We start from the raw sequence: 26,846 nt of genomic DNA on the forward strand, positions 1-26,846 counted from the left end.
AATGTCAGTGCTCACTTTCAATAAAATCTACAAAGCCAGAAACCTTGGTGTAGTTACAATATCAATTATGTTTATATTATTTGATCATTCATGTATTAATATACATATGGGTATATAGAATAACTGTGACCAATGAACCTGTTTACCTGTGGAATGTTTCAGACAGGTGTTTTTGGAGAAGGGACTAAAGTAAAGTACAAGTACCTCAAACTTGTACCAAACAGCAGTACTTGAGTAAATGATCTTCTGTACATTACACCACTGAGCAGCACAGAAGCAGCTCCTGTTATTTACCATTTGGAAGGACATATTAGGTAAAGTTAATCCTGTCCAAACAGGACTTTAGTGTTGAAATCTAGAGTAATTCAAAAAACAGTATTTGATGACAGACACCAGCACTTCTTCTTTATAACCACCATAATGTCTTCCAGTTATTTTTATACTGTACGGCTTCATTCACAGACACATGCCTTTTTTCAAAATGATTGATTTCTAAATGATTTTCTGTTTTTCAAGATTTTTTTTTTTTTTTTTTTTCAAAATTTACTATTGTAAGTGGGAGGAAACCTATGCACCAAGAGTAAGCCCACACAGCACTGGTGGTAACCCACACAGTCCTCTGGGAAACAAGGTGGAGGTGTTTCTAGGAGGATGCAGCCTGGTCACTGATCCATTGCGCTGTCCTTGAGTTTGCGGGTGGAGATTGGGGAGGAAGGGGGAGAAGGGGTTACACTGGAGAGTGACGATAGGGTGGAGAGTGAGGAAGAAGGGAAGGAAAGGGGAAGGGTGAGGCTGGTGACTGGGGAAGAAGGGATGGAAGGGGAGTTGGAAAGGGTGAGGTCGGAGTTGGGGGCAGACTGGAGGGTAGGTGAGGATATGGAGGGGTGTGGGTGGGGGTCAAGGGGCTGAAGGAAGGAGGAGGAGGAGGAGGGACCTGCTGTTACACAAGTTGAGTAACCTGCAGCTTCCTCCACCTCACCATCACTCTTCTTCTCATAACGCAGCCTATGAAAAACTCGTTCTTCTCCACTGTCTTTCCCTCAGTTTTGTTCTTTTTCTTGTCCTCCCTCTCTTGTTTTTCTTCCTTTTCCTTTCCTTCATCTCTACCTTGTCTTCTTCTGTCTGTCCAGCCGGTGAGGCCAGAAGCTGCGCTTCTTCTTTGCCGCTGCCTCCTTTGTTGTCTCGCAGAGCTTTTCCAAGTTCTCCACTTGCTCGATTATCATCTCCCAGTTCTTTGCGTTGTCGGACAGTTGTTGATTTCTGTCCTCGAGCCACTTGATTCTGATCTCCCAGGTCTGTTCCTTATTGGCCAGATGCTCTGCAAACTTCTCTGTGAGAAGTTCCATGCTGTCTACGGCCTCTTTGAGCATGTCAGAGAGATGGTCTTTCTCCTTTTTGAGATCTACGATTTTGGTGTCCCTCTGTTGGAGCTGCTGCTCCAGATGGTTCACCGTCATCTGCAGTCTCTCTTGGTTCTCTGCCATCTCGCTCATCTCCTGGTGCTGGATGGTTTCGGCCTGTTCCACCTGGGACTGGGGACTTGTCTCTGCTTCGCTTGATGTCAAGGTCTGACTGCTGTTTGTCTCTTGAGAGCCGACTTCCACAAGCTCATTCAGTCTGCAAATTTCTCCTTCCAAGTTGGTGACACAGTAGCTGAGTCTCTTCTTTTCAATCAGCAGTTGATCCCTTTGATACCACGCCTCGCTCAACTGGATCTTCAGTTGGTTGATCTGGTGCTGACTGTGTTAAAAAGCATTTTTACAGATGGAAGAATTCTGCAGGATGGATTGGATTGTCCTGACAAGCAGGCCCAACCAATGGACCCCTGTTCCTTTGGTGGTTTCCTTGGGTAGCTTCTGGGGTTGCCTCTTTGCACCGTAGTTGTCTGTAGTAGACAGTAGTTTTCCAGCAGGGTGTAGTCATCTGTAGTAGACAATCGTTGTGGTACAATGTGTTCATCAGTAGCAGACTGTAATTGTCTCTACTGTGGAATGCGTATGTCACTTGTGTGTACATATAAGTCAATACTACTCTGTTGGGGTTCGTGGTTGAATTTATTGGCGTGACATCAAAGCCACTTCTTCCCTCAGGCTGTGAGATACCTGAACTCATCCTGTTGAACTCACCATAAAAACTGTTTTAATTTTTGGACCTTTTACTCATTCATCCATTTTTGTCATTTTTGTTATGTGAGGAGCATGAAAGGAATACAGGTCTCATTTCGCTGTATGTACCTGTGTTGTACAATGATAAATAAATGAACCTTGTACCCTGAAACATCAGAACAAGAGACAAACAACAGTTTTAGAGAATGTTCAAGAAGATTCAAGAAGCCTGTGGACATACAAAAAAACTGCAGCAGAGAAGTCAACTGTCACTCCCGCAGTGCTCCATGTTGTCATTACATCACATTACTCACTTTGCCTCTGTATTCCAGAGAAATTCTGTTGGATATCGACTCAGATTCTTTGACCTATAATAGGCCTAAAACATTAGTATTCATCTTTTATTCATGTGCAAAGAGACTCATTATCAAATAAATGCAGTTGAGTATAAAGTAATATTTCCCTCTGAGGTGTGGTGCAGTTGAATTCCAAACTGGCAGAAAATCCAAATACTCAAGTACAAGTACTTCAGAAGTATAACAGCACTTGAGTAAATACATTTATTTGAACAAAAATGCGTATTAAAAACGCGGATGCAGCTCAGCGTCAGACCACAAGTGTTTTATTTTCAGGCAAGAGAAGGTCAAACACAAGCAATATCACAGCAGCAAATCTCAGTGTTACCCTGTGGAGAGCAGCACGTTTCCCATTGTGATGCGCTCAAAGCTGTGGGGCAGCTGCAGTCCTTCTGGGCGGTCACGTCGGTCGGTACAGCCACTGCAACGGTGGCTAGTTCTTTTTCTTCTTCGTGGTTGTTTTTTTTTAATGGGTTTGGAAAATAAAGACACGGTGCATTACCGCCACCAACTGGTATGGAGGGTGAACACAAACTGAGCCCCTCTATGAGTTTTTTCTCCTTAGACAGTGAAACATAAATAGAAAACTTCTCCTGAACTTCATATCTGACGATGAAGCATTCAGTGAAGTACTGATATCTTTTACTTCCTGAAAAGTACAAATACTACAGTATAAAAATCTTGCATTCAAAACCTGATTCACAGTATCAACGTTAAAAGCGCTCATTACGCAGAGTGGACCATTTCATAATCATTTCTATTATATATTGGATTATTGTTATTGATCATTTTCACGTTGCAGCTGGTATCTAAGAAGAATGGTTACCGTTCCTAGAAATGTTCTCAACATGCCCATTGCAGTGAGGATGTGTTGGCTGGAACAAATATCCCAGCATTCATTTCAGCATTCGAGTGAAGAGTGGAAAGCAGCAGAGGCGGCAAATAATGGATTTTTTTTTCATATGTTATTTCATCAACTCTGACAATTTTTGAAGAGAGAAATGAACCTTGTAGATTTTGAGAACTGACAGTTTTATGAAAATCGATGGCAAATTTGACCTTAAATTAAGGAACATCTGAGGAAATGAGCGCACTCATTGAATGGTCAGTGGTGTTGCTAGGGTCTCTTGGGGCTCCAAGCAAGAAATCCCTGGGGCCCCCACCCCACCCGTGCACACCACAACAATTTGGTTTTTGCACACATAAATGCACAATTTCTGGGACATTTGAGATGAATACTGAAAAAATAGATTTGTGGTTCACAAAGTGCCAACAGAGGTCCCTGAAAGCCCAGGCCTATCAATAATCACTATTGTAAACAAGTGGCTAGGACCCCCCAGTGGCCGGGGACTCCAAGCAACTGCCTGGCCTGCCTGTCCACAAGCCCCACCCCAGCAGGTTGGCAGAGGGGGGGATGTGAACAGCTACAATAATGGCATGTGAAAACTCCCTGGGCAAATAATATGGCCTGAGCCCCAAAACCAACAGTTCAATGTCCGGGCAACAGATATGTTCCTTGATGGTAATGTGACCAGGATTATACCATCGGTTGTTGACTAGAACAACTAGCCCCCCTCCTTTACGCTTACCACTCTATGGGGCCAAAATAAAGCAGAGGAAAGGTTTTGATTTTCTTTGAGAGTGGGTCTCTTAGTGTCTTATCTTTCTCAGACAGAACATTAAGTTCCCCCATTTTTGACACCGATATATCCCCTCCTGCAGAGTGCTAATGGGCTTGTCTTTGGGCTGGTTCCTGAATTTGCAACTGACTCCTGATGGGCTGGAGTTGGGGATGACTAATGGTCAGTCTCACCCTCTTCTTGAAATTCGCTGTCAGACTCTAAATTGATAGAGATGTGACCCTCATATTCAGAGAATTATTTGTCTTCTGAAGTGGAAGACACTACTTTAACACTGGCTTCTCTCTCTTCTAAAATGAATTCTAAGGCCTTCTCTCTTTTTCATACTGATCAACTGTGAAAAGGAGTCATGCTCACAGAGCTGTTCATTTGCTGTGCTACTCCCCCAGTTTCGGGTAGAGTGTGACACACAACAGATGGTACAGAAGGTGTGGAAATGCAAAAGAGGTCAGGCTTTCTGTGCTTGAAATGTAACAGTGTTAAAACCCTGTTTGTGTGTGTTTCTGTGAGAGAAGAAACAAGGAAACAAGTCTGAGCTATAATCTTGCTCCATATAATTTTATGTGTTCATGTTGTGTTTTAAGTAATGGTTCAGTGGTTTGTTGTTACCACATTCAGTCTATGTCACATATTTTTGCACTGCTTTTAAGTTGGGGTGAATATATATTTTGTGATGGAATATAACTGGTATCTGTGTCTTGACAGCCTCCTGAAGAAGTGACCACCTTAAAGTTCTGTGGGGCATTATTTTGGGGGAAATGTTAAATTCCAAAGAAAAAAAAATAATAGTTTTTGACTATATATCATTATTTGGCAAAATTATGAGAGTTTTCTCACTGTGAAAAGCAGAAAAGAATCAGACTTACATTTAAAGAATAAATTATACATGCCTGGTTTCAGTTTGAGTTCAAGAACAGTGTTTCTGATTAGCCTAAATTTTACTACTTGCTGGGCAACCATTCTCCTGCCTGCCATCCCATTCTCCATACTGTCCTGTCTCTTGGTAAAAGAACAAAAATCAAGTAAAATTAAATTGTTTGAAAAGTAGATGAATATCTTCTTAGACCTCATTGAACTGTTGAAGTAATTACTGTATTGCTTTCAAAATTCAGCGTTGGTGACTGAGACATTGACCCAACAGATAATGTGTTCACAGCTTGGGACTCAAGGCTCAATTAAACAAAAGAATCTCTTACAATTCATCAGTGATGCTGTAAATTTTTTAGGTATGCTTATGGAAATAAAAAACAATGACTATATTGTCAACCATGACATTTAATATCAGTAGACTGATGACTTGAAATTGTATGATCAAAATAAGATTGTCTAAATCAAAAATTACTATAAAACTAATACAAAAAACTCCCCCGTTAACAATAAGAATATTATTGTTATTCTTCTTACCTTTAATCAGTATACACTCTGTAAGACTGACACATTGTTATTGTTCTTTCAGTATTGATTAAGCAGTTAGAATGTCCAGCAAAAACTGACCATACTAACTGAAACCTGAAACATCGGATGTTTATAGTACTTGCAACGCAGGCTTCTACTTTCACTGTCTGTTTACCGCATTTGGTGTGGATACCATATTTAACTTTGGCAGTGTCAGCCAAACGCCATTCAATATAAGGAGTCCTTGAGAAAATGAGTGTGTGACAGAAGACCTGTGGGTTCCTGCTTGTGGTAAAAGTGTGTTCTCTTATGCTTTAGACCACTTGAATGTGTTGTTCATTTAAGTAACAAGTTATGTTAATTGAAACAACTGATGAGTGAATCTGTGGTGTCAAACCTATTTTACATTTAACAAAAACTGTTTTGAACAGGACTGGTGAATATTGCACAGAGGGAGACAGTCAGGTAAGGAAATTAAAATTAAATTTTTCTTTTAAAGAGGTCAATACATATGCAAAATATTTCTTATTCACTGAATGTCAGCAGCTATTCTAAAAGTTTTGAAAAAGATAAACTAGATGCTAGGATTGTTGTACGTTGAAAGAACAAACTAAATAAGCAACCAATTTCAGTTTAGTTTTGTTTATTATTGAGCAAAATTTTAAGTCCAAGTGTGATTTAATTAAATGGACTAAAAACATAATTGTAAGAGGGCAGTTCCTTTGTTACTGTTTAACAGGCCCAAACCGCCACCATGAGTACGGACGCGGAGATGGCCATTTATGGCAAAGCTGCCATTTACCTCCGGAAGCCAGAGAAGGAGAGAATTGAGGCTCAAAACAAACCTTTTGATGCCAAGTCTGCCTGCTATGTGGCTGATGCCAAGGATCTGTACTTGAAGGCAACAATCATCAAGAAAGATGCTGGAAAAATCACTGTCAAAGTCCTGGACACTCAAGAGGTTGGTATCATGAAGTAAGAGTCAACTTGGAATTCAATATGATCAGTTCTCACACATACATGTCCGGTTCCAGGAGAGGACAGTTAAAGAAGATGACGTCTCTCCAATGAACCCTCCCAAGTACGACAAAATTGAGGACATGGCCATGATGACCCATCTCAATGAAGCCTCTGTGCTGTATAACCTCAAAGAGCGTTATGCAGCATGGATGATCTACGTAAGACAATCTGCCTATCCAGAAAAGACAAATATTGAAAAATGGCCATACTTGAAGGAAATATAGAGTTAACTGCTGAATCTCTATTATCACTTTCAGACCTACTCTGGGTTGTTCTGTGCCACTGTGAACCCCTACAAGTGGCTCCCGGTGTACGATGCTGAAGTTGTAAGTGCCTATAGAGGCAAGAAGCGTATGGAGGCTCCACCCCACATCTTCTCAGTCTCTGACAACGCTTTTCAGAACATGCTTACTGGTAAGTCATTGCCATAACAATGTAGAATTTGTCAGTATATGAGGGTTCTGTTGAAGAAAAAAAGAGTTAATCCTGCTGTTTGTCATTTAACAGATAGGGAGAACCAGTCTGTCTTGATCACGTAAGTTAATTTAATGTAACTTATTTCTTGACAAAATCAAATATCTTGATCAAATTCTCAAAAGTCTGTGTTCATACCTAGTGGAGAATCTGGTGCTGGAAAGACTGTGAACACCAAGCGTGTCATCCAGTATTTTGCAACAATCTCAGTTGGTGGAGATAAGAAGAAGCAGGACACATCAAAGGTAGGAGTATGCTACTGCCTGATGATTGCAATTCAGTGTTCTTTAAGGATAGAATATTTCTCCAGTCATGTTCTGATATCAATTCTTAACCTGGATCTTAGGGGTCACTGGAGGATCAGATTATTGCAGCCAATCCTCTGCTGGAGGCCTATGGTAATGCCAAAACTGTGAGGAATGACAACTCTTCTCGTTTTGTAAGTATGGAGATATTTCTACACAAGAGGTCTTGTTACACATTACCCATTTAGAGGGATGCTGAAAACTCATTTGTTCCAAACAGGGTAAATTCATCAGAATCCATTTCGGCACAACTGGCAAACTGTCTAGTGCTGATATTGAGACATGTAAGTAACAATTCTCAGAGTCCATGTAAAACAACAGAATTGAAAATTGGCCAGGTTGTGACTTATGATCATCATTTGTAGATCTGCTGGAGAAGTCTAGAGTGACATTCCAGCTTCCCGATGAAAGAGGCTACCACATCTTCTACCAGATGATGACCAACCACAAACCCGAACTGATTGGTAAACAGATTGAGTTCTTGCACAACATTAAACGCACTAACAGTTTTCTTATACAACAATCTATTGACCTTATTACCCTTGTTTATATCTCCAGAAATGGCACTCATCTCAACCAACCCCTACGACTTCCCCATGTGTAGTATGGGTCAGATCACTGTGGCCAGCATTGACGACAAAGTTGAGCTGGAAGCCACTGATGTGAGTGATCTTCACTTCAAAATATTAAAAAAACATTCTGACATTAAACACAATATTAAAACTGCTCTCTTACATGCATTTTCTACAGTGATAATGTTTTATGTGGATACCTCTCTTGAACACAGAATGCTATTGATATCCTGGGCTTCAGTGGTGAAGAGAAGATTAGCATCTACAAGATGACTGGTGCTGTGCTCCACCATGGTAACATGAAGTTCAAGCAGAAGCAGCGTGAGGAGCAGGCTGAGCCTGATGGCACAGAGGGTGAGAATTTTATGTCAGTGCAACTTGAATATCTTGGGAACAACATCAGAGAAGTTCTTTGTCAGACTGGTTTCTGTTACATGATAATCGGCAATCAGGGTCACATACTATATGTATTAAATGTAAACGATTGAACTATTTTCAGATGCTGACAAGGTTGCTTACTTGCTGGGTCTGAACTCCGCTGACATGCTGAAGGGTCTGTGCTATCCCAGAGTGAAGGTCGGAAATGAGTTTGTCACCAAGGGACAGACTGTACCTCAGGTAATTGAGATGTTCTGGTATAAACCTTAAGTTTGGTTCACTTTTGATTCTTTTGTCTCACTTACCTCATTAAAACTTCAGAATACCAGTAAATCGGCAATTTACAAAACATCTGACTGCCTTTAATCACATCACATCCTTGCTTTTATTCAGGTGCTGAACTCAGTAACTGCCCTGGCCAAGTCTATCTATGAGAGGATGTTCTTGTGGATGGTCATCCGTATCAACCAGATGCTGGACACTAAACAGCCAAGGCAGTTCTTCATTGGTGTCCTGGATATTGCTGGCTTTGAAATCTTTGATGTGAGCTTCTTTTCCAACAATTCAGCAGGCAGTACTTTTCATAACAGAATGACTCTCATTGTCTGGAAGAGACTTGCTAATTACTTATCCACTCATAGTTCAACAGCATGGAACAGCTGTGCATCAACTTCACCAATGAGAAACTGCAACAGTTCTTCAACCACCACATGTTTGTCCTGGAGCAAGAGGAGTACAAGAAGGAGGGTATTATTTGGGAGTTCATTGACTTTGGCATGGACTTGGCTGCCTGCATTGAGCTGATTGAAAAGGTAACCATTCAATTTTGTGTTCTATGTAATTCTTCTTCTTCATTTCAATTAATGTGTCCCTTAATTAAAGACTTCTTCCTACTTTTTTCAAGCCCATGGGCATCTTCTCCATCCTTGAAGAGGAGTGCATGTTCCCCAAAGCCACAGACACATCCTTCAAGAACAAGCTGTATGACCAGCATCTTGGCAAATGCAAAGCATTTGAGAAGCCAAAGCCAGCCAAAGGAAAGGCTGAGGCCCACTTCTCCCTGGTGCACTATGCTGGTACCGTGGACTACAATATCGCTGGCTGGCTGGACAAGAACAAGGATCCACTGAATGAGTCTGTTTTGCAGCTGTACCAGAAGTCCTCAGTTAAACTGCTGGCCCTTTTGTATCCTCCCGTTGTTGAGGGTATGACAGTAACTACAGTAAACTCATATTGTTATTTTAAAGCATGTATTCATGTAAATTTCATGTCTTGTTCTAACAAAACATGTTTGCTTCCAATTCTCAACAGAGACTGGTGGTGGTAAGAAGGGAGGCAAGAAGAAGGGTGGTTCTATGCAGACTGTGTCCTCTCAGTTCAGGGTAACGTTTTAACATTTAAACTTGGTTATAAAATCATATTTCAGTTTATGCTCAGACTCACAACTCTTACATTTCATGACAAGAGTTATCATTTGGGATCTACAGGAGAACTTGGGCAAGCTGATGACCAACTTGAGGAGCACCCATCCTCACTTTGTGCGTTGCCTGATTCCCAATGAGTCAAAGACTCCAGGTACATAGAAAACATACTCTAAATAGAGTCTTTGAGGAGTAAGTTTATTTTGTTGTCATGGTTTGATTAAATTTGTGCTGCTTCAACAAAGAGACCATTTACTGAAAGAAGTAATTAAGAAATGTCTTTTTAACAGGTCTGATGGAGAACTTCCTGGTTATCCACCAGCTCAGGTGTAACGGTGTGCTGGAGGGTATCAGAATCTGCAGGAAAGGTTTCCCCAGCAGAATCCTCTATGGTGACTTCAAGCAGAGGTAACAATTGATATTGGAATACAATTTTGATGCACAATGTTAAAAGAAAACACTGACCATTAACTCTCGTAACAGGTACAAGGTGCTGAATGCCAGTGTCATCCCTGAGGGCCAATTCATTGATAACAAGAAGGCTTCAGAGAAGCTGCTTGGGTCCATTGATGTTGATCATGACCAGTACAGATTTGGACACACCAAGGTTAGTACAATGATAGCAGTATCCTTTCTCTGTGAGAACTTTCTTGTTTAATGTTCAGTATCGTACACAGTGCAGACATACAGCAAATTTCTATTCATTGTTTGTTCAGGTGTTCTTCAAGGCTGGTCTGCTGGGTACCCTTGAAGAGATGAGAGATGACAAGTTGGCATCTCTGGTCACCATGACTCAGGCTCTCTGTCGTGGTTACCTCATGAGAAAGGAGTTTGTGAAGATGACAGAGAGGAGGCATGTTGAAAACAGCTTTAGAGCACACACTTGTGGATTGAATAATGAAGAATTACTTTGTCAATAACAGCGATTTCTTGTCCACAGGGATGCCATCTTTACCATTCAGTACAATGTCCGCTCATTCATGAATGTCAAACACTGGCCATGGATGAAGGTTTACTACAAGATCAAGCCTCTGCTGAAGAGTGCTGAAACTGAGAAGGAGCTGGCCCAGATGAAGGAGAACTATGAGAAGATGCAAACAGACTTGGCTGCTGCTCTGGCCAAGAAGAAGGAGCTGGAGGAGAAGATGGTGTCCCTTCTGCAGGAGAAAAATGATCTGCAGCTGCAAGTAGCATCTGTAAGTACACATCAACAGCAGATGTTCTTTCTCTTGTTGTTTCAGTGTTGATGTGCTAACTATCTAATTTCATCATATGAACTAGGAATCAGAAAATCTGTCAGATGCTGAGGAGAGATGTGAGGGACTTATCAAGAGTAAGATTCAGCTGGAGGCCAAACTCAAAGAGACAACTGAGAGACTTGAGGATGAAGAGGAAATCAATGCTGAGCTCACTGCCAAGAAGAGAAAGCTGGAGGATGAATGCTCTGAGCTCAAGAAGGATATTGATGACCTGGAGCTTACCTTGGCCAAAGTGGAGAAGGAGAAACATGCCACTGAGAACAAGGTTTGTAAAGATATTCGGCAAATCAAGTCACATTTAAGGATTACCATGTAATCCTAACATCTTTCCTGCAAATTTAGGTCAAGAACCTGACTGAGGAGATGGCCTCTCAGGATGAGAGCATTGCTAAGCTGACCAAGGAAAAGAAAGCCCTTCAGGAGGCTCATCAGCAGACACTTGATGACCTGCAGGCTGAGGAAGACAAGGTCAACACTCTGACCAAGGCCAAGACCAAGCTTGAGCAGCAAGTGGATGATGTAAGTTGAAAGTCACTTGGATTTGCAAAGCAAGATTCCTCTTGAACATGATAGTTAAAAACTCATTTTAATGTTCAGCTTGAGGGTTCTCTGGAGCAAGAGAAGAAGCTGCGTATGGACCTTGAGAGAGCCAAGAGGAAGCTGGAGGGAGATCTGAAACTTGCCCAGGAATCCATCATGGATCTTGAGAATGACAAGCAGCAATCTGAGGAGAAAACGAAAAAGTAATGTTGCTTGGAATTTGTACAACTTCTCTTTTTACAATCATGGTCAACTGCATAGGCTCTTACTATGTAGTTTATCCATTATTTTCACAGGAAGGACTTTGAAATCAGTCAGCTCCTGAGCAAGATTGAGGATGAGCAGTCAATGGGTGCTCAGCTTCAGAAGAAGATCAAGGAGCTTCAGGTGACACATTGTGTTTCACAAAACATCACTGCAATCATTTCCTATTGTGTGTAGTCAAAGTTTATTGACAGACAACACACCTACATTCAACAGGCCCGTATTGAGGAACTGGAGGAGGAGATTGAGGCCGAGCGTGCTGCTCGTGCCAAGGTTGAGAAGCAGAGAGCCGACCTCTCCAGGGAACTCGAGGAGATCAGTGAGAGGCTGGAGGAGGCAGGTGGTGCCACAGCTGCTCAGATTGAGATGAACAAGAAGCGTGAAGCAGAGTTCCAGAAGCTCCGTCGTGACCTGGAAGAGTCCACTCTGCAGCATGAAGCCACCGCTGCTGCTCTTCGCAAGAAGCAGGCTGACAGTGTTGCTGAGCTGGGAGAGCAGATTGACAACCTCCAGCGTGTCAAGCAGAAGCTTGAGAAGGAAAAGAGCGAATACAAGATGGAAATTGATGACCTCTCCAGCAACATGGAGGCTGTTGCCAAAGCAAAGGTACACAATACATTAAATGTTATTTCAATAAGAAAATGTATTACAGTACATGAGGTAATTCATGTTACAAATAAAATATGACAACTGATCTGATGTCTGTTGTTCATTAGGGAAACCTTGAAAAGATGTGCCGTACACTTGAGGACCAACTTAGCGAACTGAAGACCAAGAATGATGAAAATGTCCGTCAAATCAACGACATTGGTGCACAGAAAGCACGTCTCCTGACAGAGAATGGTATGTAAGGTTATCCGCTAACGATCTGTTCTGTATTATCGAGAAACATAGCACAAACTAATGTGTCATGACGTGTCTCACACAAGGCGAGTTCAGTCGTCAAATTGAGGAGAAAGAGGCTCTCGTCTCCCAGCTGACCAGAGGCAAACAGGCCTTCACACAGCAGATTGAGGAGCTGAAGAGGCAGATTGAAGAGGAGGTTAAGGTAAGAAAACATTAAGTGTATACTGACAAACTTAACGTTTGTTATTTAGACATTTTTCACACTGAAAATTATTTCTCACACCAGGCCAAGAATGCTCTTGCCCATGGACTGCAATCAGCCCGCCATGACTGTGATCTGCTGAGGGAGCAGTTTGAGGAGGAGCAGGAGGCCAAGGCTGAGCTGCAGCGGGGAATGTCCAAGGCCAACAGTGAGGTGGCTCAGTGGAGAACTAAGTATGAAACTGATGCTATCCAGCGCACTGAAGAGCTTGAAGAAGCCAAGTGAGTAATGTTCAAATAATGAATTGCTTGTATCAATACCTGTATTTAAACAAACTTATCCAAACTACAATTTGACATTTGTTTAGAATCATCTTTTGGGGCAGACATTTTACATTGCAGCACTGCTTTCTTATGTGTTTTGCGTATCTTAGTATTTCTACTTCATTTTTGCAAGAAACAAAACAAAGCAAATAGTAACTTTCAGGTTTTCACTGAGAAACAAATCCTACCTTCTGCAAACAGGAAGAAGCTGGCCCAGCGCCTTCAGGAGGCTGAGGAGCAGATCGAGGCTGTGAATTCCAAGTGTGCTTCTCTTGAGAAAACCAAACAGAGGCTCCAGAGTGAGGTGGAGGACCTCATGATTGATGTGGAGAGGGCCAATGGACTGGCTGCCAATCTGGACAAGAAGCAGAGGAACTTTGACAAGGTAACAGTACTTTCACAGTACTTTGTGTCACCACACCTTTCAAACAGTGAAATACATATTCAATGGTCTTTTTGTTGCTACATAACCAACTGAACTATATTAATTGTGTTATTCAGGTGTTGGCAGAGTGGAAACAGAAGTACGAGGAGGGTCAGGCAGAGCTTGAGGGAGCTCAGAAGGAGGCTCGTTCTCTGGGCACTGAGCTGTTCAAGATGAAGAACTCTTATGAGGAAGCTCTGGATCAGCTGGAGACCATGAAGCGTGAAAACAAGAACCTGCAACGTGCGTTTTTACCAGATTGTACTAGCAACTACACTTATATAGTATTCAAAACATTTGTGTATTTAACATATGTGTATGTATAGATATTAGAATTAAGTAATTAATATTTTACATTTTAAAGCTTAACAATATGAAACACTCTCTACAGAGGAGATCTCAGATCTGACTGAACAAATTGGTGAGACTGGCAAGAGCATCCATGAGCTGGAGAAGGCCAAGAAGCAGGTGGAGACCGAGAAGGCTGAGATCCAGACAGCTCTTGAGGAGGCTGAGGTACATTTCTTGTGGGAAGATCCTCTGAATAACCAGGGACAAATGTTTTAGTTTTATAAAATGTCTGAAGGCAGAGATGAATGTTTTTTTTCCTTGATGTCACTAGGGAACTCTGGAACATGAGGAGTCTAAGATCCTGCGTGTCCAGCTGGAGCTCAACCAGATTAAGGGTGAAGTGGACAGGAAGTTGGCAGAAAAAGATGAGGAGATGGAGCAGATCAAGAGGAACAGCCAGAGGGTGACTGACTCCATGCAGAGCACACTGGATTCTGAGGTCAGGAGCAGGAACGATGCCCTGAGAATCAAGAAGAAGATGGAGGGAGACCTGAATGAGATGGAGATTCAGTTGAGCCATGCCAATCGCCAGGCTGCTGAATCCCAGAAGCAGCTGAGGAATGTGCAGGCACAACTGAAGGTATTGTAACACATGGACTTGTTGCACAGACTATAGTCAGTACACCTACATTTTGGCATGCTGTGAATATGTTCCTGACATTTTTCCTCCAGGATGCACAACTGCACCTTGATGATGCTGTCAGAGCCCAGGATGACCTCAAGGAACAAGCTGCTATGGTGGACCGTAGGAACGGTCTCATGGTGGCTGAAATTGAGGAACTTAGAGCTGCTCTGGAACAGACAGAGAGAGGCCGCAAAATCGCTGAGCAGGAGCTGGTGGATGCCAGTGAGCGTGTTGGACTTCTGCACTCTCAGGTGAACAAACACCATAATTTATTCAATATTTCAAAAATCTAAGCAGTTTTTAAATGATGTGAAAATTGGGCATGTGATGACTTCAGCAACTAAATCTTTTCATGTTTTAGAACACAAGCCTGATGAACACCAAGAAGAAGCTTGAGTCTGACCTGGTCCAGATCCAGAGTGAAGTAGATGACACTGTTCAGGAAGCAAGAAATGCAGAGGAGAAGGCCAAGAAGGCCATCACTGACGTAGGTTTCAATATCATTTGTTCCTAATCATGCACCTGGCAAAATATATTTATTTTCATGGTGTTTCTAATCAACATTGTATGCTCTCTCTCCTCCAGGCTGCTATGATGGCTGAGGAGCTGAAGAAGGAGCAGGACACTAGCGCTCACCTGGAGAGGATGAAGAAGAACCTTGAGGTCGCTGTTAAGGACCTGCAGCATCGCCTGGATGAGGCTGAGAACCTGGCCATGAAGGGTGGCAAGAAGCAGCTCCAGAAACTTGAGTCAAGGGTAAAATAATTTTGTTAAGATTTGCACAGTCGAATAAATGTAAGAAAACATATATATGCATACAAAATATATGCATTCCAAACATTATCTACATTTTCTGGTTTTCTGAAGGTGCGTGAGCTGGAAACAGAGGTTGAGGGTGAGCAGAGACGTGGAGCAGATGCTGTTAAGGGTGTCCGCAAATATGAGAGGCGGGTGAAGGAGCTCACCTATCAGGTACAGTCACTTTGATATTTAACATGTAGAAATCAATCTAGCATATCTATCAAGGAGGTCAATTAGTTACAGGTTTATGTCCCCACGATGTCACTAGCTCGTGGTCTGTGTGATTGAGATATGCTAACAATTAGTTTAGTAGAGAGTGAAGGATTCAAAGAGCTAGTTCAGTGCATTGAGCCCAAGTACGTTATGCCATCACATCCTCTTGTGATTAAAAGTATTGAAAATACATTAAGAAGACAAAGGATGAACTAAAAGTCAAGCTAGCCAGGGTAGACAAGCTAGCTGACTGCTGGACAGATCTAACAAATGAAAGCTACATCACAACTAACTGCCACTTCATCAGAACTGACTGGGAACAGGGATTCTGTTGCCTGTCTGGTAACAGAGGGATTACATTGCAGGGTTCCGTGGCTGTTTGCTCTTGTTCAGTACTGGACCAATTTCACAAACTGTTGTTCCCATTGGTCAGCTAGACACGAGAACTTGGGAAAATGGGGTCCATAAACACAGATATTTGATTGGAAATCCTCAGGCACTGAAATCTTCCAGGACACCACTGAGATGTGCTGTGCTCCTCAGCAAAAAATCAACTGGTTAGTTGGCGGTTCATGGCTGTCAGGTTATGGAGAGCTAAATTAACCAAAATGGACATCCCTAAAATTGATTATTGAAAACATTTAAACATGCATATCTCTATTTTCTATTACAGACTGAGGAGGACAAGAAAAACATTACCAGGTTGCAGGATCTGGTTGACAAGTTGCAGCTTAAGGTGAAGGCCTACAAGAGGCAGGCTGAGGAGGCGGTAAGAACAACACATTCATTTTAAATACTGATAAGTAGAGAATATGTCAGACTTATGTTATGCATTCCCTAGTCTTTGCACAAATTACTGGAATAACCCAAACTGATACTTAAAAATAAAAATACTAATCAAAACTTACATTGTGGTAAGCAAATACAATACTGTAACACATAGTATATATCCATTCACTTGACTTGCCAGTGCCATATCTAATAACCTGCGGATCTTTTTCTTTTTGTAACACCGGTCTTCTGCTTCTGCTAAAACCTCTTTCCAGATAGGATAATGTGATTTACTTTATTTATTTATTTATTTTTTAAATCATAGTGATGTGATGTTTTATAACTTATAACTGGGTGAAAACCTCTACTATGTAGGGAGTGTATAAAATATATATTCACTAAAGAAAACAGATTTTTTTTTAATGTCTGTTTTTAACCATATGAGTATTAAAGCAGGTTTTGTTTGCTGCAGTCTTGTCATGAGCATTATGCGGATTTATGATGTAAAAAAAATACAGTCAGCTATCAAGCATGATAGCAATATTATAAAGCAAGCAAACCATTAAAATTGTGTGATTTTGTCAATATAGACAGTTTGATCATATTTATGTTGTCCACCTAACAGTGAGCAAAAACCACTTTCATTACAAATTTAAGTGTCAATATCTTTTGTACGATGTCTGTGGCATTTCAGGAGGAGCAGGCCAATGTTCATCTGTCCAAGTGCAGGAAGGTCCAGCATGAGCTGGAGGAGGCTGAGGAGCGCGCTGACATTGCAGAGTCCCAGGTCAACAAAATGAGAGCAAAGAGCCGTGACTCTGGCAAGGTAAATATACAATTCTGTTTAGTCAAGAACAAATCAAATTCAAATGTAATTCAAATGTAAGCTGATATTGTTACTGTGTAAAGTTGATCAAATGTAATTTTGTGTGTTTTTAGGGAAAAGAAGCAGCAGAGTAAAGCACACTGGATGATCAGGTGTTTCTAATCATATAATATGATGTGAAATATACTGTAAAAATAAATGTTTTGCCTCAGTGCCCTAAAATTGCTGTCTGCCTGTGCTTTTTCATCTTACTGGGTCTGCTAAGAGATGAGTATCAGACTGGGATGACTGGCTATCCAAAAATCTTATCTGTATAAGAAGTAATGTAATACACAGTTTCATCAGCAAAAGTGGACAAACTATTTATTTTTTTGTTTTTTGTTTTTGGTTGGCATTCAGAATACATCTGTGATGCAAGCTTCATCTGCACTTCCATCAAACATCCATGCTTCCATGTCTTTAGAATGGTACTGTAGGTTGATGTCTTGGTTTGTGACATACCTAGGTATGGCGTACCTGGGTATGCAGGCAATACCTGTGGCATACTTTTGTACTTAGTTACTTATATTGCATTTTCAATATTTTGCAAGGACTGTAGGAACTCAAATAACAATGAATTTATGACAGAAATATATAAAATAAAGATCTCAAAGACACGTCATATCACAAGTGTGAGCTTGGAAAAATGATCGATGCAGTACTTTTTTGTTGTTGTTAGCTGTTTTCAGCCACCTCTTCGCTATTATGTAGGAAAGAGTTCAAAGGTAATTGGGCACAAGAGACAACAGGGTGATAAACATCAAACTAAGAATCGGGCTTTTCACAGTGGCCACAGGAAGCGGCAGCATCATTTTCAGCAACAGTTGGTTTGGACTTTCTGACAGAGTCGTTAAGATGAACCTTATGTGGTGCAACCAAACAATGACACAGCTTTAGTATCAAACTAACTAGTTTCAGTGTATTGCTTAGTGTGGACTTTGCCCTAACTTGCGAGAGAACTTACATACAGCTGGTGCAACAGGCCACCGAGGACTTTACACCTACTAGGGGCTAGCTGTGAGATTTAAGTTTTAACTTTAGCTTTCATTGGAAATATTTGTCATTCATGCACTCTCTGCTGGTGGAGCACTTCTGTGATACCGAATAGTAGGGTCTGGACAATATAGGGAGTATTCCTTATATTGTGATTAAATTAAAGTAAAGTAAACTAAATTAAGTTAGAGTTGTTTAAGAACTGAACATTGTGATGAAACCTACTTTACATTGAACTCTTAGTGCTTATTGCATTTCTGAATCGTGTGGTAAGGATTCTGATTCTGAACATCTGGCCCTGGTGAACATTTCTGTTCCACAATGTCATCATTAAATTTACTGTAGAAATGGCTGGTCTTGATATTAATCAACAGAAAAGTTTTGGTTACAAATAAGCAATCATGGAATTAATCTGTAAGACTATTTGCTAGTTTTAAACTGTAAACTTCACTGTAAACCGAATGTGTTACTCTTAATATCTTTTCAATTCCAGTTTCATACGTTTGGCCTTTTTCTTGTGATGGGAATTGTTGTTGTTTAATACATTCACATTGTATTGATCAGGCGATTCATTTGTTCATTAAAAAGATAAACAGTGCAAAATAAAAAACATCATCATCAGTATCAGTTACTGGCGGCTCACAGGCAGAATGCTAACACAGACTTAGGTGAGCTCAGAAGCACTGTACTGTACATGTAGGTTTTTTGCTTTCACAAACAAAATGAACTGTTGCACCAGCAGATGGCAGCAGGCCCAACAGGAGTGCTAACTTCTGGGGGATTCACTTCAAGCTGGATACCCTAACTGGACCTTTGTGAAAACAGTGACGAGATGCAGGAAGAACACCAACACTGCAGTGTTGAAGAAAAGAGAACAAACACTGCAACAATGTTATTCCAAACGTGTCTGGAGATTCTGAGAAACTCTGGAGAACACCACATCCCTGTGTCAAAACTCAGCAATTGTACGACACCACAATTCTGCTTTTTCATCTCTCCTCGGGAAATTTAACAACCATTCACATCTGACCTCATGTGACAACTCAGACTGTCATTTACAGCTTGCCCCAGGTGACTCCAACAACTCTTAATGACCTCAGTTACAACAGCAAGGAGCAGAAGTAAACCAGGTGGTTTCAATGACCTTAATAACGACCCCATAGAGGTTAAATACCTGAGTCTCCCCACCAGCCAGAACTGAAGAAACCCCTTGGAGAGGGCAAAGGTTTTCAAGTTTTGAAAACCCAAATCCAGCTGCCCTTGACTGAAACTTCCCTGGATAACCATGACAGACAATACAGGAAATTACTGTGTTGCACCCAGCGGAGAGTCTTTAGAGGCAAAAGCACCCTTCAGCCTAACACTAACATCTAATATTAGTGTTTAAACTGTGGGATGTGAGCAGGGTGTCCAGAAAAAGAGTGCTTTGCTACCCACCACCCTGAGTTAAAACATATTTAAAACTGCTCATCATGTGCATGAATATTACTTTTTTCATTGAGGCTACTTATCTTTGGTTTCTGTTGAACTTCTGTTGAACACTTGAAATTAATTATTGGATTTTTCTTACATGTAAGGCATTAGATAGCGCCTTTATTCATTCATTTAGAAATTTGCTGAACATTCAGAGCTGTAATGTAAATATTTAATTGGCAGTTAATGGACAGTTTTTACTAGCACAAAAGACCAACACAGCTTTAAGATAAATATAACTGGCATAATTCACAGTGAGTTCAGTAAGTGAAAAACTAATCATCAGAAATAAGTAGCGCAAATGCCAGATCTTTAGAGCTCTTTAAATATAATCTGTGAACAAGTCTGTGAACAAGCAGACTCAGTAACCGAAAGTTTCGGTAGGGCGGGCAGTCGGTCAGCAGTTCAAATTGGAGCAGAGAGGTCTTTCTATCAGTGAGGAATCAGGAGGGAGAGTCATCCATGTTTGGCGTGCAGAGAAGTAGGTACAGATCCCTCCACAGCCTGATGCACCACAGCTTTCAAATAAATACAAGCAGTATGGACACCAAAGAAGTACAGGAGAGGATTCATGAGATGTTACATCAGCAGGCCATGCCACTTTGCTATTGGCTGGCGGACTGAGCACATCATCAAGCTCCAGTGTTTGTCTTCTGAATTCTTCTCCTTCCCCACAGTCAACTGTCCAATCAGATGCTTGGTTGATTTCCTAGTCATGTGAGTCTCAAACACAGAAACCATAATTTTACATTGTTGCAAGGGAAACTCAGGCAGGGAGAACATGAAGACCTCGTTGAAGACAGTCACCGGGCAGCGGGCCACTGCAGAGGTTTTTTGGTACCTCAGCTTGCAGTGGTTGCACTGCACACTGATCCTGGCTTGCAGGGCTGCACAACAGAGAGGACAAATTAGGGATTGTATGTTATACCGTATGTGCCTGACAGCTGTACATGTATGGCTTCATTTTTAAAAAGCTGTTCATTATTTACCTGTATCCGAGCACATTTCAGTAAGGCGCACTCTGACCTTTAGCAGTCCAACCTCAAGCCTCTGAGAAGTAGGAAGAAACTTCAAAGACAGAAGCACCTCTCCTACAAGAACCTGTCCAGAAAGTGAGAGGGTATACACTCCAGCACAATACACATTTATATACACTCTAAAGACATGGTGATGTTTATTTCAGGCTGATGAACAACAGCATTCAACAAGAAAGAAATGCATGAGCACAAAAGAATACTGTATATGAAATAATAGACAAAACATCAAAGTCTTCATGTAACTATCTTGATAATCAATTCATTTGTTGATTGATTCATTTAGTTGTTCCAATTTCACAGTCAAGTACACACACTCTACATTACTCATTTAAATGTATGTGGAAGAATGGCATTCCATAATTCATCTCTGAGAAAAATGTTCTTTGTATACATGATGTCCTCCTGTACCTTCTGAGGTATCTGCAGATCTTCTTGGAGCTCCAGAGGGTAAGCGATGTTGAGCTGTCCGAGAGGAACCCTCACTTCTCCTAACACTGTGTTTCTTGAGAATTTATCGAAGTCCCTCACCTGAGAGGCACAAAGACACATAACAGACAGACATTTTCTTACAGACTCAAGCATAAAAAACATTCCCTTTTTCTACTTAGATACTGAGAGTGAGGGACAGGTTTGTGTACTGCAGGACCTCCATCCTGAGGTTGATATGATGAAGCTCCTCAGGCTCTTGTAGGATACAGCTAAACTGGTCTCCAAATAAAGGGTTACAGCTGCCTTTCACAATGCGAGTCCGCCACTCCTGCAGCACAGTCCACATGACAGGTGGCATCCCTGTGCCCTGAGAGTCACAGCAGTAAGTAAGCATGAAAGGAAAAAAAGATCAGCTGTATGTTTCCCAAATAAGACGTTTTAGATACTTTGACAGGCACTGTCATGTGGTACCTAAAAGAGACAAAAGTACCTCTTCATCTGTATAGCTCTCCACATCCACTTCTTCTGAACTTGCCCACATGAGACATAGCTTCACAAATGGTTGGAGACTGTGCTTCTGACTGTGATCCTGTAGCCCCTCCACCTGCAACACGGTGACCACCAGCTGTGACTGCAGCTGGTCATAATAGATGGAGAAACGTAGCGATCCATCGACCTGGTACAAGAGGGTGTGTTAGGAAAGTCACCAATATCACCTTCATTCACCTAAATTCTCTACAAACATTCAAAGTCCCCAGAAGGGAAATTATAGACTCTGATGATCCCCTGATGTTTGCTTTAGCATCATCATTAGGTTAAAATGTTTATTTGTCCAATGCTTTATAACCAAATACCCGCAAAAGTAATTACATTCCCACCACCCTCAGCTACGCTTTGTGTTTGGTGAGAGTTATGTTAGCATGCTAACATGCTAAATTGAGATGGTGAACCTGGTAAATATGACCTGCTACACATCAGTATGTTAGCGTGCTAATTTAAGCATTTAGCTCAAATCACAGATGCGCCTAACCTTTTAGAACTGCACACATCACCAACACTGTGTGGCTGTTTGTCAGACACAAGAGTCTGATGACAATCCTGTTATACAGTCTCCACTAACTACATAGCGCACTGAATGGGAAATAGGTCTTAGGATGCACATAGGCCACTTAAAGGTCCAGCGTGTAGGACTTAAGGGGATCTATTATGATTATGAATTATGAATATAAAATTCATAAGACTGTTTTCTTTAGTGTGGAATTGTTCACTAAAGGTTTGACAATAAGAATCATGTGTGAGTCCACCATGTTGCACCACCTGTTCCACGGAGTCTACCATGTTGCAATGCCATGTTTCTACAGTAGCCTAGAACGGACAAACTAAATGTGGGCTCTATAGAGCCCCTTGTGCAATTTGGCAGCCACCATAGGTTCTCCTTCACACTTAGAAAGTTAGGGGTGTGGCAAGGGGTTGGTTGTAATCTGCAGCCTCACTGCTAGATGGTGCTTTAATGTGTGAGAAATATCCCTTCAATCAAACACAGTTGTGGGAGCCTTGATTAGCTTTAGAGGATAAGACATGCATAAGCCATTATCTGAAGAGAACAACAAAAAAAAAGAAAAAAAAGAAAAATTGGAACTGCAAGCTTGTCATGTGACAGGAATATAGAGTAATGTCTGCTACCTTTTTAACAATGGTCTGTTCCCCCATTTGTCTGTCTGTCAGTCTGGATTCTGGCATGGGAAGCGAGGCCTGAGACAGACAGCGACTCAGTCTGTGGACCTCTGTGTTGACCTCCTCCACCTGGGAGGCGTGAAGACATACAGCACACATTTCTATCAGTGGTGTTTTTACTAACAACTACAGCACCTCCAGCCTTTATTTGACTTGTGACAAGACTCAGCTCTCCTTTGTTTAAACAAATGTGCTCATAAAAGCTGTATGTACATACACAATCTTGCCTATTTGAAGCATCTCCACATAAAGGGTCGAGACAAAATAACAGGAACACCTAACAATACAACTATATCTTTAAAAATATAGAAAATTAAAATATCTGAGGAACTTTAACTGTTGAAATGTTATTGAAATTGTATCAAATAGGTGTTCAACCTGATTTTGGTCTGTGTTCCTATTATTTTGTCCAACCCTAAACCAAAACCCAATCTCACCCCGATGGCAGTGCGGTTTTTGTCTTAGTTTAGACTACTTGTTTCAAACTCAGCAAGACTTTTATTGACACACGAGTCATGTGGTAGGAAGGAAGCAGTAGACTACCCAAATGTGAGTTCTCAAACACAGCTCACATGTCGGAGAGCTTAACATCAACACAGACAGCTCCGCTAACCTGACTCCTCTGGCAGGTATCCTGTAATATGATAGTGCTGTTAAACACGTCCATGTCAGGACAGAAATTTGTACTAAAGAATTTTTTTCTCACCTGTATGGCACATGGTGTTTGAAGTCCTGCTGTTTGCTACTTATTTCAGACTTAGAATTCACTTTTTAAAATATTCAGAAACAAAGCAGTATTGAATTGACTTAACACACCCTGAGTATATCTACATTTTCCAGGAAGAGGCCCTTGAGTCTGTGTTTTGTTTGCAGCTGTCATTCCTGAAAACATTATGAATTTCTCTCAGTGCCCTCCTACTGATTGGCCTTTCTATTTTTCAAGTTGTCCATACGTCTTAATCAAACCCTTCTAACCTTACACCACCTTTCATAATGACCTTGCTGTCGCAATAATATGAACCAACCACAGTTTAAATTCAGACCTCCTTAACAAGCTAGTCATGCATGTCAAGGCATTAGTGCTTGCAGATAGTACTTGATTTCCACACATTTGGATTTCCAATGCACATATTGAGCTGTTGAACGAAAAGGTAAAATCAGGAGTTTTTAAGCTACAGTTGAATGAGCTGGCTCGAAACTGAATGCGACTGTTAAACTGGGGACTGTCCCCTGAGTATCGACTGAAAGGAGGCAGCATCCTGCAAAGGTTGCCAAGAGTAGCTCTGCTTCAGTTTTGACTTAGCCAAGCAAAGACTTCAGACATCTATAGATTTGTAAAGAAATCTGATCACAGCTAAAAAAAAAAAAGATACTTTTTTTCTATACACACACATCTCTAATATACGCCCTCTTACCCTTGTACTTGGAGCTCCTGAGTAGTTTCCTGCTGTTCTTGACTTTTCATCCGAGTACAGGAGATCACTGTTCACTACAGAAAAAACCAGACACATGTTTGCATTTGGTTATCGCTCTCCTGCTCAGACACCCAGTATCTATATGTGTTGTATTGTAATCTAATCCCTTCTAACCATTGTCTTGCTGGCTGTGTGTGGCGTGTGTCTGTGTGCAGCATCTGAAGGCCTGCCATGCCAAGATGCCCAGCGCCAGCAGAAGAAGAGTGATGGAGATGCCCAGGATGCAGTACTTGAGGGTGTCTGAGAACGGCATCTTCAGGTCTCGAGCAGCCAACAGCAGGCCCTGTGGGTCCGGGTAGTCCGTCTGCATCACCATGACTCTCCACCTTCATGTGGACTACAAACCTCTGCAACATAGGAGGACAGACCATGTCAGCAGGGCTATACTGTTGATTCTAGAGTTCTGGGCCACATAATGGACCCTTTGGCAGCCATATTGAAGGTTCAGCCACAGGGCAGCACTTATATCGGCTAAAGAACATTTCTGCTTGTAAGCTAACCGCAGTATTTGAGTATATGCAGGTTTCCCAACCAGCTACTCCAGTATTTTTCATACCAAATGTATGAAAAGACTCGCGACACACTGCTGTGAGTCTAGACAATGTGTGAAGTTTCTGAGTCTAACTATGAAACTTCAATTCTAACTGACCTTAAGACCAAAAAAGTAATGGAATAGGAGGTAAAGGAGCTACAGCTGAAGCCATAGGACAATTAGTTGTTTTAGGCAATTAACAAAAAATGATGAGTATGACTTCTAGATTCTAGTTTCTCATATGCGAGAACTTGTTGCTTTTTAATTCAATTTTATTTTTATCAATGTTAACTGAACATCTTTTGTACTATTGTAGTGACAAAGCAACAAATTCAAAAATGTCAGCTTGGGCTCTGAAAAACTGACAAGCATTTTTCACTATATTCAAATGGTTCACTGGCAGAAGTCTGAAATACTAAAGTTGCATTAATAAATCATTTTTGATGTCACAATAGGAAAAGCACTGATGTAAATTAATGATGGCAGAATTCCATTTTGCTGCTTCAGTTTCAATGTCACACTGCCATAGCTTACTGGAACACTGTTAATGTTATTAGCAATATTCAGCTTCACAACCTTCTTCAATTGTTTCATTTTCTAAAAATGTATTTATTCATGATGAGCCACAGGATTCAGTTGGTACCCCTTATACGTTTACATATCTGTAACCCATACAAATAATACAGACATGCACAGACATAAAATGTATGTGATTTGCACAAATGATCAGGTCAAAATGTCCCTGCACCTGCTCACTTCTCTGGCATGGTCAGAGAGACATTCTTATCTCCTATCAGAGGCAGTTTAGTACGATAGCACTGGTCCTGCTCACACTTCATGCAAAACAAGAGGAAAAACCTACAATGATGTAACTATTAATATTTAAACAAACACAAACCAGTTCGGCTATTGTACAATGCTGCACAAACCAGCTCAAAATGAATGGTAAAGCAAAAAGTCTCTTCTGTATGTGTCCAGGCCTTCTGTAGCTGAGTCAATACATAATCACATGAAGGACACAGAAACATTTACCTGTGGTAAGTAATGAAAACTCTACTCATCTTCCTGTGCTGTAAATCCAAGCTGAGCTCTTAAATTTCAGAAACGAACTTTTCCTCCTGTTGTTGGCTCTGTAGGCACTCTTCCTCTGTCCTCTCTCTCTCTCTCTCTGTCTCTCTCTCTCTCTCTCTCTCTCCACACACACATGCACACACACACAGAGACCACATGACTTGCTGCATACCATTGTGGGCAAACTGGTTTGATTACATTTAAATGAGTGCATCCCCAGCTCCCTACCACGTAAAGATTCCTCTCAGGGCTGCTTGTCAAAAGTTCAGGTCAAACAACTCCTGCAAATAAAACAGGGGATTAAAACATGTGTCAAATCATTGCACTTGTGCATCTGCTGGTGGTTCACGCCGCTGCTGCTAGGAAGCACAAGAGCTGCTGCTCTGTCACTGAATCCTGTCTAAGCTGCCACGTTTCTCGACTACACACCACCATCTACTTTCTATTGCACATTTAAATAACAATTATATCCAATATTTCCTGTTCACAAGCTGTTGAGTGTACGTTCAATGGACACATCTGATGTGTTCATTTTCTAGGTTGCATGTTCAGCTTCTGTTCTGCTCTGTTCACTGGCAGCTCCGCTTTATCATCTAACTGTACCCAAAGCAGCTGTAGTTACAGGTGCTGTAAACTGACATTGATAAGGAACACTCACCTCTCTTACAATTGTTACAACTAAGACTGGGCCATGCCTTTAAATGACATTTGTCCTGAAGCTTTTCATTGTTGACATTATCTTTCAGACTCATCACCTGCCTGCTGAAAGAGAGACACACAATGGAAAGAGGAATGTGCTACAATAGGCCTTCAGTGCAGAGCCACCCTGCTGGAAGACAAAATTATGAAACAACCTAAACTCGCAATTCCATGAAACTTCCTTGTTTGACAAGAATGTCCTTCCAACACTGGCACTAGAAGATCATCTCAGTTCATCACAACAGCAACTGCA

General features: G+C 41.3%; 2 protein-coding genes across 4 annotated transcripts; one reads left to right on the forward strand and one right to left on the reverse strand.

Annotated features, from left to right (window-relative positions):
- The first annotated feature begins 6,250 nt into the window (after positions 1-6,250).
- LOC143322331 (myosin heavy chain, fast skeletal muscle-like) lies at positions 6,251-17,245 on the forward strand. The gene is made up of 39 exons (XM_076733459.1): positions 6,251-6,457; positions 6,531-6,674; positions 6,774-6,930; positions 7,024-7,051; positions 7,133-7,241; positions 7,337-7,429; positions 7,516-7,579; positions 7,661-7,759; positions 7,854-7,957; positions 8,083-8,221; positions 8,367-8,485; positions 8,639-8,788; positions 8,887-9,057; positions 9,150-9,450; positions 9,557-9,627; positions 9,733-9,820; positions 9,957-10,074; positions 10,150-10,273; positions 10,383-10,519; positions 10,607-10,862; positions 10,948-11,190; positions 11,268-11,444; positions 11,523-11,668; positions 11,762-11,852; positions 11,946-12,335; positions 12,446-12,572; positions 12,659-12,777; positions 12,862-13,058; positions 13,302-13,485; positions 13,602-13,767; positions 13,916-14,040; positions 14,147-14,455; positions 14,548-14,751; positions 14,862-14,987; positions 15,086-15,256; positions 15,368-15,472; positions 16,188-16,283; positions 16,980-17,111; positions 17,225-17,245. The coding sequence occupies exons 1-39, from the start codon at positions 6,251-6,253 to the stop codon at positions 17,243-17,245; spliced, it is 5,808 nt and encodes a 1,935-aa protein (XP_076589574.1).
- Positions 17,246-19,712: 2,467 nt separating this feature from the next.
- Positions 19,713-25,911, reverse strand: syt19 (synaptotagmin XIX). 3 transcript variants are annotated; one of them, XM_076733906.1, is made up of 9 exons: positions 25,856-25,911; positions 24,406-24,638; positions 24,232-24,305; positions 22,766-22,885; positions 21,573-21,758; positions 21,300-21,449; positions 21,062-21,181; positions 20,606-20,717; positions 19,713-20,503 (listed from the first exon to the last, which is right to left on the reverse strand). In XM_076733906.1, the coding sequence occupies exons 2-9, from the start codon at positions 24,605-24,607 to the stop codon at positions 20,196-20,198; spliced, it is 1,272 nt and encodes a 423-aa protein (XP_076590021.1). In that variant the 5' UTR covers positions 24,608-24,638; positions 25,856-25,911; the 3' UTR covers positions 19,713-20,195. The 3 variants fall into 3 exon arrangements, with proteins under 3 accessions (XP_076590021.1, XP_076590020.1, XP_076590022.1); XM_076733905.1 differs by lacking the exon at positions 25,856-25,911 and having other exon boundaries at positions 24,406-24,914; XM_076733907.1 differs by lacking the exon at positions 25,856-25,911 and having other exon boundaries at positions 19,776-20,503; positions 21,573-21,686; positions 24,406-24,737.
- Positions 25,912-26,846: the final 935 nt, after the last annotated feature.

Source organism: Chaetodon auriga, chromosome 6, assembly GCF_051107435.1.
Source record: "Chaetodon auriga isolate fChaAug3 chromosome 6, fChaAug3.hap1, whole genome shotgun sequence".
In the NCBI taxonomy this organism is placed as follows: domain Eukaryota; kingdom Metazoa; phylum Chordata; class Actinopteri; order Chaetodontiformes; family Chaetodontidae; genus Chaetodon; species Chaetodon auriga.

Excerpts from the sequence above, each read along its gene's own strand:
- LOC143322331 (XM_076733459.1), top strand. The coding sequence starts at position 6,251 with ATGAGTACGGACGCGGAGATGGCCATTTATGGCAAAGCTGCCATTTAC. Across the intron at positions 9,058-9,149 it reads GCATTGAGCTGATTGAAAAG|CCCATGGGCATCTTCTCCAT; the intron begins GTAACCATTCAA and ends ACTTTTTTCAAG. Across the intron at positions 10,863-10,947 it reads TGCAGCTGCAAGTAGCATCT|GAATCAGAAAATCTGTCAGA; the intron begins GTAAGTACACAT and ends CATATGAACTAG.
- syt19 (XM_076733906.1), bottom strand. The coding sequence starts at position 24,607 with ATGGTGATGCAGACGGACTACCCGGACCCACAGGGCCTGCTGTTGGCT. Across the intron at positions 21,182-21,299 it reads ATATCAACCTCAGGATGGAG|GTGAGGGACTTCGATAAATT; the intron begins GTCCTGCAGTAC and ends TGTGCCTCTCAG. Across the intron at positions 20,504-20,605 it reads TGAAATGTGCTCGGATACAG|CCCTGCAAGCCAGGATCAGT; the intron begins GTAAATAATGAA and ends TCTGTTGTGCAG.